The sequence below is a fragment of the Hesperophylax consimilis genome, chromosome 13 (genome assembly GCF_061612785.1).
Source record: "Hesperophylax consimilis isolate HC1 chromosome 13, BYU_Hcon_1.0, whole genome shotgun sequence".
In the NCBI taxonomy this organism is placed as follows: Eukaryota; Metazoa; Arthropoda; class Insecta; order Trichoptera; family Limnephilidae; genus Hesperophylax; species Hesperophylax consimilis.
Window position 1 is genome coordinate 5,271,081 of NC_142848.1, and position 14,448 is coordinate 5,285,528.

General features: G+C 34.2%; 1 protein-coding gene across 1 annotated transcript; it reads left to right on the forward strand.

Moving 5' to 3' along the window:
- The first annotated feature begins 647 nt into the window (after positions 1–647).
- Nup44A (nuclear pore complex protein Nup44A) lies at positions 648–12,266 on the forward strand. Its single transcript, XM_089638470.1, has 6 exons — positions 648–829; positions 902–1,058; positions 1,414–1,564; positions 3,005–3,340; positions 4,570–4,709; positions 9,288–12,266. The coding sequence occupies exons 1-6, from the start codon at positions 719–721 to the stop codon at positions 9,443–9,445; spliced, it is 1,053 nt and encodes a 350-aa protein (XP_089494596.1). The 5' UTR covers positions 648–718; the 3' UTR covers positions 9,446–12,266.
- Positions 12,267–14,448: the final 2,182 nt, after the last annotated feature.

The window sequence follows — 14,448 nt, forward strand, 5'->3', positions numbered from 1 at the left end:
AGGTTTGAAACGTTATGATGCGAAGCAATCTGCTCATCTTCAGAGGAAAGAAGTTTCCAATTGTGTGCCACAAATGTTATTTTCCCTGCTCTTTGAGTTGTTAGACAATTCCTCCGTGTTGTATGAATGCGACTAAACGTGCTAAAAGATCTCTCAGTGGCTGCTGAAGTAATGGGAGCAGTCAATATTCTTATGGCAACCTGTGACAAATCAGGGGATGTCGTCTTAGATAACTGCTAACACTCAATAAAGCATCCAAGAGAAGTGTAGAAACCATTTTATTAAAAATAAAATAAATTCCCCGTTTTCGGGTATTTATTTCAGGTCGGGGATTATTCCCGGGAATATTCCTGTTCCCGGGTCTACATCACTACCCACAATCCACATGTTTTTTTTTAAATTGACACTTCTTTTATTTGTAGAGAAGGAATATGGTGCTTTTTTAAAAATATGTACAAATTAAAAAAATCCTAAAATTCTGTCATGTGCCATCTCGAAGAAGGGAATAAACTGCAAGAGCAATAGCTACGCTCATCCCATGGATCATTATGTCTACTTGAAAATGCCATGGCTAGTAAAATACACACTTAACACTAGCCTGATATTATATTTAAGAATCATGATGCAACTGTCACTTTTAGCGGCGAAACTTGTCCAATGTGATTTTTGTTCGTCTTGTCATATTTTATAGTTACAAAATACTTCAATAAATTCGGAAATGTTCGAGTCGTGTTCTATTAATGCGGATCACAAGGACTTAATCCACGATGTGGCTTACGACTTTTATGGAGAACGCATGGCAACATGCTCCAGTGACCAGTTTGTGAAGGTGATAGTATTCAAACTTTCAAAGCTACTTTTGATAGCAGATAGTATTCATACTAATTTTTTGTTTATTTAGGTTTGGGATCAAGATGCAAAAGGTAATTGGCAGCTCACTGCCAGTTGGAAGGCTCATAGCGGTTCAGTTTGGAAAGTGACTTGGGCTCATCCTGAATTTGGACAGGTCTTAGCAACATGCTCCTTCGATAGAACTGCTGCTATTTGGGAAGAAAGTGGTATGTTTATTTATCAGTTTAGACTTTTTTTTCATTATCACAACCTTTGTTATAATTTCAACTACAAGAAAGTGTTGGATTCCTAATACCTGAATTGTTGTACAAAATATTAAATTATTCTTGTTTAGCTACTAAACGTCTTATCATTTTGCATTATTTCTAGCGACATCAATTTCAATTTGAACATTTAAGACTTAACTAAACCGACTATCTGATGCTTATCAAACTGTTATACTTAGAAAGAATGAATACATAGTCATAATAGTGCTATAATTCATTACCTAACTATTTATTGTATGAAAAATATTTTAGTTTGTCATTATGATAAACGTGGAGGTGTAATGTTTGATTTCAGAAGAAATAAATGGAACGGGAGAGAACAGAAAGCGGCTATGGTCACGCAGAGCGAGCCTGGGGGACTCACGAACCTCGGTCACGGATATTAAGTTTGGTCCCAAGACCCTCGGACTTTTCATAGCTACGTGCTCTCTTGATGGCATCATAAGGTCTGTTTCAAATTCAAATTATATTAGGCATACTAAATACCCTACAATATGAACAGGGCCGGCTCCATGCGGGCGCAATTGGAGCAGTCCGCTCAGGGGCTGAATTGTCACAGCGCCGATAATATCTAACACATAACAGTCGTAACACTTCTCCCTTGAGATTATTTTTTTACAAAAACGGCGCTACACAAGAATACAAATCATCCGAATATTATTGATTATTGTGATCACCTACCTAGGCATCTACTGGTTTTGACAGGGTGCGTCAAACTTTAACTCGGGCCATGCCGGCCCTGAATATTAATAATACCTCCAACTTCTGACGTTTCCCATACATTCTGATGGCAACCTGCTACACTAGCGCCTCCTAGCGGCATGAGTTATGCACCTTGGTTTTCTCTCATATATTTTAATAGACTTGATGTGAAATTATATTCTTTATTTTACGTTAATAAATTATAGAAATCTAAAAAATATTTTAAAATTAGTTTTCCCACATACGACCTTACTGCTTTTTTTTGCTCATACATTAAAAATAATTAAAGCAGCTATTAATTCTGTGATGGTTTAGAAAGGTAATAAAATACTTACATTCTTGTGAGAAATTTTACAAAAAGAAATCAATATATTAAATTAAATCGAAAAGAATGCAACAAATTCGTACTACAAGAATTTGATCTGGTCTGAACTTTATGGCAATTTAATCTAAATCCTCATTTGGGCAAAGACATAATTTGTACCAGGCTCCACTTCTATTTAATAGCCTTCCAGATAGCATTAAATCGTCAAATTCCTTGTGTACATTTAAAAAGAATGTTAAATTATTTCTGCCATCCGAGGATTTCCAACATATTCTTTCATCTTTGTCCTAAATTGTGGCATAATATTTTGAATACGTTTATTTTTTCATCCTTTTCTTTTTATAATTTAAATTATTTTTTCTCTCTTTCTTTCTTCTCTGTTTTTAAAAATAATAGTTAATTATCATTTTTCTTGCGATTAAATATCAAGGTATATCATGGTCACCCAACATGGTTACAACATTATACTGTAATGAATAGGCTGATAGGTACCATGTAGGTATCCAATTCGTAGAAACGTCAATGTTACAGTATTGTTATATTAATATATAATCTTTGTGATATTTTTTTTATTATTTTGTAACCTCAACAGGCTTGTCCTAGTGAGCTTAAAAATTCTAACCTAAAAAAATTATACAATGTAAAGAAACGATAAATAAATAAAAAAATAAAAGAATTTAATAATATGAATGTATAAAAAACATTGTGATTTATTAATATTATATATACAAAATTCTGTTTTTCCTCCTTCATATAATCCATATGGATATGGCGGCACTCAAGAAGTTAAGTCGGTATTATGATTTGATAATTATTATGACCTTCTTTTAGTTAATTTAGTTTATCTTTTACATTTCAGAATATACGAAGCTCCTGATGTGATGAACTTAGCCCAATGGACGTTGCAGCACGAAATCCCCACCAAAGTGTCTCTGAGCTGTCTCACGTGGAATCCTTCCCTATCCAGAGCCCACCCGCCTATGGTGGCGGCCGGCAGTGCGGAGGGGGGCCGCATAGTGCTGCTGGAGTACAGCGATACCACCCGGCGTTGGGCGCGCGTGGAACCCCAGGGCTCCTGGCCCGCTCTCACGGAGCCCGTCAACGACCTAGCCTTCGCTCCCAATCTCGGAAGGTCGTACCACCTGTTAGCTGTCGCTACGTCGGATGTACGGATATTGACATTGAAACCTATGCCGTAAGTTGTACAATTTGATTATAAAGTTAATACAACTTAAGAATCTGAACCTAAGAATGCCATTTACATGGTTACGCAACAGGCAAGGCACGGTAAGACAATAGGCAAGGCACGGTAAACTGACCAACGCATTATTTGTTGATGTTATTAATGTCTACAGTATATTATGTCGTAATGTAAGGTATTTAGAAATGAGATGTTTGAATTAATTTATTATTCAGAGATTATTTGCTATGAATAAATATTTGTGAACGCGAATACACAAGAGGATTCTTTTAATGCGATGCACTTTTTGCCCTTCTGATTTTGTATGAAACTAGTAGTTCTGTGAACAGTAGACCTTGCGTCCAAAAAAGCATGTTTCTAATTTTCTCTTATTTAATAATCAGAACTCAAATTTACTCTGAAATAATTAGATTTATCAGTAGGTACTTAAATACCTATCTACTTAGTTAAAAATCAAATATTTTATGTAACAATTTTTTTTATTGCAGAGGGAATTATTTAATTTTTACAGAGAAACGTAACTATCTCAATGAAAATTAGTATTAATAGTACAGTCCGTGGCTATCCTACGAGAAGCTGCAACGATTTTAGGCTTCCTAAGACAAATTTACCGGCAACACAAAACAATATTTATTATAAAGATTTTAATATGTTCAATGAACTCCCTTTAAATGTCAAGGAAACTAATGTCCATATATTAGTACGTAGGTGATAGAATATTATTATAGTAGTTTTAGAATAAATATACACCGATATTAAATATAAAATTTTATATTTAAATAAAAAAATAAGCATGACAATTTTACATTTGTTTATGTTTTGTTTGCACAAATTAATCTTTACAAAACCATTAAAACAGTAAGCCTCTTGAAACAGAAACAGAACATACAAACAAATTGCAAAACAGTCAAGTTTAATCAGGATTTCGCTACGCTCAGTTAAATAAAGATGAAAGACTGAAGTTGATATTCATTGCCGAAAAGGTATTTCAATTACGAATGATCCTCTTCCAGTGACTCCCGTAATTGACTGTGGCGTATCCAAAAGCACAAGTGCGTGTTTTTATTTTTGGTGTAATAATATATGCCTTCGCATTGGTGAATCTAATATGTATATATCAATTTAGTTTTTTTTAGTTGCAAGACCATTTCAAAAGTTCAGTGTAGATAATTGAAGGTTGATAGTTTTGGTAGATTGTAAAAAAATAGATGTATGTATTCCAGAGAGGGTGGTGGGCGGTACAGTGCCGAGGTGGCTGCGGCACTTGACCAACACGGCGCGCCGGCCTGGAGAGTCTGCTGGAACGTCACCGGCACTCTGCTCGCCTCTTCTGGGGACGACGCCACCGTCAGGCTGTGGAAAAGTTAGTATTTATTTAAATATGAGAACAGAAAAGTGGGACACGATTAGGGACGTTTTATTTTTAAAAACACTTTGTATCAATGATGTAACAATGAGAAACAACTATTTCACTAACCGAACATGGAAATTAATGCATTTTAATAGATACATACTAGCTTTTTGCCCGTTGCAGGCAACTAATGGGTAAAAGTTACTTAATTAAACTAAAGTGTAAAAATATATTAAAATATGTATGTTTGCATGTGGATGAAACAAAGAGTGTGTGTCAACACTTTGCTTTTGCCCGAAACTAATGGGTAAAAATGTGGTGTGTGTTGAAATATTTGAATGTGGATGAAGCAAGAGGTGTGTGCCTACTTCTATATTTATGATGTGATGTTTGAATGTGGATGAAGCAATGAGTGTGTTCCCACAAATGTATTAAAATATATGTATGTTTGAATGTATGCCCGTTGCAGGCAACTAATAGGTAAAAAAATATTTTATTTCATGTATGAATGTGGATGAAGCAAGATGTGTGTGCAGCCAACTAATAGGTAAAGAAAATATTTTATGCAATGTATGAATGTGGATAAAGCAAGATGTGTGTGCCAAATTTCATATTTATGATTTGGTGTTTGAATATGGATAAAGCATGAAGTGCATACTTGTTAATAAGCTGTTTTGCCCGTTGCAGGCAACTAATTGGTAAAAGAGGTAAGCGATTTGATGTTTGAATGTGAATGAAGCAAGTAGTGTGGGACTGCAAAATTTTAAAAAAGAAATGAATATTTGGAGAAAAAAAGGTGCCAACGAGCTTACTGATCATTTTTCACCGAGCCATTCGGGTTGTGTAGGTCGAAATGCGTAGTTTAATACCCATATCGTATGTACGGTTTTTGTCACAGACACTCTTGAAAAGTCCCAGGGAATTTACCGTTTTATTCAGTACACTTTCTGCTGATCCAAAGCTTTCAGTTTTATTTTGGAAAAAAAATTGCTTTATAAACCCTCAAAATGTAAAAACTTTTAATTAAAAAAATCAATTAAATAATGCGTTTTTAATAGTCAAATTACTTTCCCAAACTTCTGTGCTCCTGGTAGATTACAGAATCTTCGAGGTAATTTTTCGCAGAAATGGCTTTATAAAAATTATCATAATGTAGGAAAAAAATTGTCATTTCAAACTTAATTTAATTTCATAGCAAAAATTACCGAAAAAATATATACAAAACGCAATTAGGTACCTACTCGTTAAAAAATAAAGGGATCATACTATATACGAATGGCTCCCGGGGCACTGTACCCATGCCCGCCTCACAAATTTTATGATTATTATAAACACGCGAAATACAAAAAGTTATCTACTAATACCGCTTCAAACTTCTGCCCTCCTGGTATAATTTATAAATTTGCGTGACGCCATTGATGTAGTTTTTCACTAAAACGGCCATAAAAAAATTATTATTAAGGCGATGCCATACGTAGTAATGCAAAATCATGTGTTTTTGGTTTGAAAATTTGGTCGCCTAGAAATGTTTCAGATGCTTTAATTAAATACTGCGAGTAGAATACATCTTGGCCTTTGAAATAATCGAGTATTTTTTAGACAAGTCTTTTTATAAGCTCAAAAAGAAATAATGTATAAGGCCTATGAAAATTGCTTTAAAGTTCAAAATTTCCTACTTACGAACCCATTTTCGGTTCTGATTTTATTGTATAATGTGGAAAATTAAGTTATTTATAAAATGATCGAAAAAAAATTAAATATTTATGCCTGAACATCCACAAAATAAAATAAAAGGCACTTTTTGGCCATGTTTTTTTCTTGCATAAATCAAAACAGGCGGATGGTGTTAAGTGGGAATTTAAACCTTATCGCCATCTACTTTATTGTTGTTATTGATAGCGGCTCAATTTAAAATATTTCACGACGTAGTGCATCGCCTTAAGAAAAAAAAAATTATTTCGTTCAAAAGCATTATCGATATTAAAATTTGAAGTGCCTAAGTAAGTACCTACACAGATTTTATCATCACTTTGATTTTACGGTTTTCACATCCCTACGGTCAGCTAGTGATTGGCCGGGCCGCGAGATGTACAAAAAGCCCTCTATAGTGGTTCAGATTAGCACTAAACTTTTTAAACTAATTAAAAATATGAACCTTTTTTTTAAAATCGTCTTTTTTTAAATTATTTTTCTGAAAATGACATCAATCAAGCGTCTATCTTTTGAATGAACGCCGCTACTATTTTTGCAAATAAATCACCATTCATAACGATAAATGTATCGAAAAAGACAAAAATTCTACGCTCCGCAATTTGAGAAATATTTCATAAACGTTTGCCGAAACCGACCGACGTGATTTTCGGAAAAAATTATTAAAAAAAAATTTCGTTAATAGCAAAAAATTAATAAATATTTTTCTAAGTGGTCTCTTTTCAACCACCCCTCACCCGCTTAGGAATTGTTAATTTTGAAACTTAAAGGCCAAAATCAGATACGCCACACCAGCGACAATTTGAACAGATCGATATAGAACTACGGCCGTATTGATGGAAGCGTTGCAGAGTTACCTACGATATTCAAATATTTGTTCGGAAAAAAAAGGTTACTTTGATAACTCACCGCAAGATGTCACTGTTAAAAACATCACAAAATGGTCTGAATTTTTTCCATACGAAATGGGCAGCTCGAAATTCAAACGAAAATGAACCTTAGATTCGATATACACGGTGTCCGGAAACTCGTAGTACAAGCGGGAAACTGGAGAATCTACACCACATGTGGAACCCAAATAAACATAAAGTTTTTTGATTTGAGCATTTTCACAAAAAAAAAAAACCAAAAAAAAATATTTTTCGGCTATTTAAGGGTTAAAGTTTTTTCTGGTGTTTAGGGTTGAACAACAGATTTTTTAACCCTGCAGAGCAGAAATATTTTATGATTACACCGGATTAAATGAAGGGTGATTTCAAAATAATGCTTCAAATCCGAGTTTCTTCATTTGTTTTACTTTCAAATAGTTTTAATTAGTTGGGTACTTTGATCTTCAGTAATAATTTATAAAAATTTGATTAAAAAAAAAAAAAAATCAACTTCTAACTTGATTTACTCGATAACGAAAGCTCAAATCAAAAAAAAAATATACTACAAAATCGACTCCAAATGTGATGTAGATTCACCAGTTTCCCGCTTGTACTACGAGTTTCCGGACACCCTGTATATATTGAGGGACGGTGCGGTCGTTTTTTGCCTGAATGTCGATTAGTAAAATAAAAGCGCACGCGAAAATGAACCTCGAGTAGATATAAATTATGGGAAAGAGTGGTAGTTTTTTGCCTACCCCTCTGAAAAAAACAAATGCCAATAGGATATTAATATATGTATTTAGTCTAAAAAAAGGAATATTTTAGATGTTTTCTTCAAAATATGAGAACCTTAAAACTTTCACATAACAATAGCTGCCAAGTGAAAAAATCGATTTTAATTTGAATGAAATAATTGTTAAAATTCATTATTTTCCATTTACCAGAATATGAAATACTTACTTCTTGTTATTAACTAAGTGGTACAAAAGCTTTTTTTTTCAAAAGTGCGTATTAACCGTGTCCCATATTTCTGTACATTTACCCTTCATAACTTTGTTTATGTGTAGATTGATTGGTGATTGGCCGGCTATTGGTACTGGGTAATACAGTGTCTTTTGAACCCGTAGTCAAGAACTTTAGCATTACATACAGTGGCGGTTCTTCCCTTAGGTCAATTGATGTTTGACCCCCCAAAATTATAAGACAACAATAATAATCAATTATGTGCATCAAAACAACTGGCCTTATTCTTAATTTATTTAAAATGTAACGCGAAACAGCGGCGGTGGTGAGTGACGAGTAGAGACATCTGTTGTCTCTAATAGAAGCTTTCATTCCCAAGTCCATTCGATTCGCTGGGTCAATTTAAAGAATGTCCACTTTGGCATCTTCTGTCTCTATGCGCGCCATAGAATAAACGATATGGCACTAAATTTTTCATCAAAGTAAAAATTAGGTTCCGAAGAAACCTTAGGTCATGGCCGTTGGGGAGAGAACACAATGAATATATTATATAATTGTTTTACAAAGATGGTGACATAAACAAACGTCGGTTTTTCATTTTACATGCTTGTAGTGTGTGGAACAATGGTTGTTTTTCAATTGGATACTTCGGGAAAGGTTTTAATTGTGAAATAACACATATTAATCAAATAAAATTTACTTGCACACGCTGGCATTTGAACCCGCGACTTCCTGATTGCCAGTCGAGAGCCTTACCCCTCCGCCACAGAGGCCTTCAACCTTGAGCTAGACAAACTTCGTTTGTGTGAAAACATGCCCGTCAAAACACCATTTTAACAATACACTATTTTGAATTATAATTTTATGCATTTTGAAACAATTTATTCACAATAAATGCAATGATAATTATGTACATAGTTTATGCAGAATAATAGTCAAAAAGTTTTCCTTTGATGCTATTTGGTGTCTCAAAAGACGGAAGAATTCTTTTCGGTTAAACCTAATTTGGCTGACAATAGTTTGTTATTATTATTCTAATTTCCAGTGCAGTACCAACAGCAATGGGTGTGCGCCGGCGTCCTTCAGGGTGAACCCGCCTCACTGCCCACCGGCTCAAATCCACCCCCGCCCGCCCCCTCCGCCACGGCGCGCTACTACAAGCTGGGCATCATCACCAACCCTGGCCAAGTGCCGTGGCACTAGGGCCACTCTGATGCACCTCATGTCACCTTCTCCTAGGTGACATGAGCACTGGATGGTGACACAGTTTATGCATGCAATCATGAGTGCTGCCAGCTAGCACAAATGTATTATAATACATATTCATATTACCATCATGCAGATTGCCATGTTAAGGTTAAAGTACACTACAATCTACACGTTTACAGATGGTGTTAATTTAATTATTTTATGAAAATACACTATTTGAAAGTCATGCTTTAAAATATTAAGATGAATTTGTTTGTGCCCGTACGTACACAATATGAATATGAATAAATGGTTTAATACGTATAAAACTTAATTCTTTCAAGGAAGGCATACCAGCAGAGATGTGCAAAATGGGTACCCATAACCATTTGAAATGCAAAATGGAAATGGGTCAAAACTTTTCCATTTGAAAATGCAAAATGGTTTTTAGAAAAGCATTTCAAATGCAAAATACCTATTTTCAAAATGCATTGAAAATGCAAAATGGTTTCTCAGGTCAAACAATTAAAATAATTATACAAGTTTTAAACAATTTTGTCATTTAATAATGGACATCAATGTAAAACAAACCTATTACATGATGGTAAATACAAAAACACCACGACTACAGATTATGAAACCACAAAAAATTTGCGCGGGACTAATGTTGCCAACGTAAAAACATAGAAACTGCTATCTAACATTTAATATTACAGCGTCATGGCCCCATGTTCAGTACCTATTTGAATCAGTATTTTTTGTAATGGTATCACTCAATTGCCAGGGCTCCTACCAGGGAGCAACTTGACAAATGTAAACTATCTCTCATAGCGAGGTTGAGGAACGACTGATATTTGGGGCTTATGAAAAAAAGGTGAGTGGAGATAGTAGGAAGAATGTTGCAAAAAAGCATTTAAAATGGAAAATTCATTGAGAAAAGCATTTAAAATGCAAAATGGAAAATACCCATTTTGCTTTTTGCATTTCCATTTGAAATGGATTTATATGAAATAAAGCACATCTCTGCATACCAGTACAATATTTTATCGGTGATTCCATCCATATTGTGTAGGTATGTAAGGGTACAAACAAATAATTTGTCTTATTTAAAGCATAACTTGCGAATAGTCTATTTTAGTAAAATAATTAAATTAATGCCATCTATGAACACCTTAGATTATAATGTATGTTATGTTTAACCTTTATATTATGATGTTGTAGACACATACATTATAGTAGTCCCATAGAGAGGTCATACTTATTGTCGTCGTTCTAGTATCTTCTGTCTTTTTCGTTTTCATTCAAGACTGTATTAAAAGGAAGATTTATCGTCGATGACATACGTAAGACCTCTCTGGAACCACTATATCTAGCACGAGTTGGGCAACATCACCAAGTACAGTACGGTGTCGTGGTATTAGGATATACTTCTTGTCACTCACCCTAGGTACTAGAAGGTGCCATAGAATATACATGACATCTCAGGTGCTGCCAGCTGTCTTAAAACCATAAGAAAATATTGTTATTTTAACAGTCCACTCATCATAAATATCATTCAGATATGGTTCAGCCACTTAGAGCTTAATACTATCCTTATAAGCAAAAAGGCAGTTAGGAATTTGTAAAGTCACATTCTGATGCAAGATATCTTTCACCTATTATAATAAACACAGAATGTTACTCTTGCAAATTGCTTATGACGGCAAAATAATAGTAACCGTTCTTTCTGATACATGCTTTGCTTATAACAAAAGAGGTATAGGTTCCAACAGAGCTTCCAGAGGTTCCATTAGTGGTATACCTTTGAACCTGTCGCAGAAATGTTACAATAAAATGCGTTGTGTGTGCAAAGTAATAATCAACCTTTCTTAATAAAATAATTTTATCAAGATAATTCTCACCTAGGAGACTGCAACCAGGAACAATTCTGCAGAACTGCACTCATATATACTAAATACATTTTGAAACCATGTTACAAGAATGAAATAAAGAATACAATATGTTCATGATCGAAATAAGAAATTTTTCAATCCTGCATTGCTTCAATAGAGATGATGGAAGAGCAAATTGGAATAAATGTTCAACTCCTCTGCCAATCAAACATCTCTTCAATCTTATGAAAATATGTATTCTATCTAAAGGTGGTGGAAAAGGAGCAAGATAATTTGTCCAATATTGTCTATTGCCGAACAATTGTTTTGACTGTCAATAGTCTTTCAAGGTAAGGTGTTGGCCGTCAACATTGTTGTGTCCTGTCAAGATTGCCATAACACAACAAAAACGATCTCCTGCAATATCTCTACTAAACTTATATAAACTGGAAAAGAAATTTACTAAATTATTTATTATTATTAACCGATTTCGAATTGTAACAGTTTTGGTAGCAGGTAAGTGGCGAACAGAGATTCACACGTATAACAGAACGAGCAGGAAATAAATTTGACCCGACAATATTGTCGTAATATCGGTAGCCGAGTGAACTCAGGGTGATACATCGACAAGAATAGACAAAACACAACAATCTTGCGCAAACTTACGGAAATACATTGCTGCCAAGAAATTGTAGTATAAACTTGGTTTTAGGCATTCTTGTCTACCGAAGCCTCAAGTTATCTAACATCTCTCTGTATTTCTAGTACCATTCTATTCAATGACATGAATGCAGATGTTTGGCACTGTGTATTAATGTTACATATTGTGTTTGATGTTGAAGTAAGATTTCATGATATGTGTATAAATAATTCATTTTGAAATGTTGTACCTATTATTATTATCATTCTTATGCATTTTTTGTGTTCTTAAAGTTAATTTTGTAAATAATAAAAAAAATAAATAATAAGTGAGTTTGTACATTTTTGTTGTTGTTTCATTTACAAGATATTATATTAAGCCCGGAACAATTGAATGGAACTGCACTAGTTCCAGTCATGTAAGTTTCAAAGTAATGTGGTTCAGCGTTTTCCTCTACCATGTCTCCCAATCTTCCCTTAGAGTGGCGGTTGGCTCTTTGCATAGGAGTTTGCTGCTCTTCGGACATCATGTGATCATCTCATATCATGATCATTATGAGATGGAGACGCCGAACGAACTTTGACTCGAACAGCTTCAGTGTTGCCAACTTAGCTCTTTTAGAGGTAGATTTTTTCAGATATTCTAGCTCTTTGTTTTATACAGAACTCATTCACGTAAAAAGATAATTTAAAAATAATTTGCCCAAGGAACCGTTTAGTTTATGTTGTAATCTTGGTTTTCTCACAGAATTCTCTAGTCACCCCAATTTGAAAATACATTTGTTATCCTTTTTCCTCGACAACTTCGCTCTTCTCACTTGAAAGTCTTCCAACCCCTGCCCTATAGTAAAGAATAACCTCCATATTAATCACCCTGTCTGTTTTGAGGGTATATGCAATTTGGAATGTATAAAATATGTCATAATAAATTTAAGAACATGAATCTATAATGTTTATAGGACACAGAGATGTGCAAAATGGGTACCCAAAACCATTTGAAATGCAAAATGGAAATGGGTCAAAACTTTTCCATTTGAAAATGCAAAATGCAAAATGGTTTTTAGAAAAGCATTTCAAATGCAAAATACCTATTTTCAAAATGCATGGAAAATGCAAAATGGTTTCTCAGGTCAAACAATTAAAATAATTATAGAATTTTTAAATAATTTTGTCATTTAATAATGGACATCAATGTAGAACAAACATATTACATGGTGGTAAATCCAAAAGCACCACGACTACAGATTATGAAACCACAAAAAATTTGCGCGGGACTAATGTTGCCAACGTAAAAATTTAGAAACTGCTATCTAACATTTAATATTACAGCGTCATGGCCATGTTCAGTATTTGAATCAGTATTTTTTGTAATGGTATCACTCAATTGCCAGGGCTCCTACCAGGGAGCAACTTGACAAATGTAAATTATCTCTCATAGCGAGGTTGAGGACCGACTGAAATTTGGGGCTTATGAAAAAAAGATGAATGGAGATGTAGGAAGAATGTTGCAAAAAAGCATTTAAAATGGAAAATGCATTGAGAAATGCATTTAAAATGCAAAATGCAAAATGGTTTTTAGAAAAGCATTTAAAATGCAAAATGGAAAATACCCATTTTGCATTTTGCATTTCCATTTGAAATGGATTTATTTGAAATAAAGCACATCTCTGATAGGACAAGATATCGTAACGGATCACAAAGACAATTAAATAAAAATTACAAGAGTTCATAATATGATGACACATTACGCCATTCTGGAGGGGTAGGCAGAGAGGACGGACCGCCAAACAACTTAGTATTTGCACAGTTCCTGCTTCATTCAAATTCATATATTGTCTCTTACATACACTTGAGGTGATTAGCACCATTGAGGTGATTTTTGAAAAAAAACCACTAAATTAGCCAAATATTATTATTCTGTTACGGCCGTTCTTCCCAATCCTACTGATCAACTGCTGAGCCGAAATTTTGGATAAACACTGCTCAAACGCACAACTATGCTCTTTCCAACGGAAAAGTGACAACTGAGTGATCAACCAATTTAAGGAAGCCAAACTACTGGATTAAGCTTGCCTCAGTAAATGACTGCTTATAAAAAGTGTCAACAGAGTGAAACATATTTGCGAGGCCAAAGCACGGTCGCATTAAAGTCAAGCTAATACTTTATTTTTAACATATTTCATACGCTTAAATATTAAATATCAGTTTACGTATTACAGTACTTAAAAAATATATGCATTAATAATAAATACAATAATTAATTCGCCAATGTTAATTTAGCATTGAAAGTTTTAACTTTGTCTATGAAAGTGGGCATGGCCACTTAAGGTAATCAACAGTAAAGATGTTTGGTAACAGGCGAATCGAATGTTACTGAATAAATCACTTGGCTGATCGGACCCTGAGATTGATCGTTCGAAATGTTGGGAACAACGGCCGTTATTCTGACTTTTGACATGGCCTGAATTAAGAATTTGTTTTTGCTTAATCGTTTGTGATCAAGTCTTG

Coding starts and splice junctions, on each gene's coding strand:
- Nup44A (XM_089638470.1), top strand. CDS start 719: ATGTTCGAGTCGTGTTCTATTAATGCGGATCACAAGGACTTAATCCAC. Junction 1,059..1,413: donor TGCTATTTGGGAAGAAAGTG/GTATGTTTATTT, acceptor GTTTGATTTCAG/AAGAAATAAATGGAACGGGA. Junction 4,710..9,287: donor CACCGTCAGGCTGTGGAAAA/GTTAGTATTTAT, acceptor TCTAATTTCCAG/TGCAGTACCAACAGCAATGG.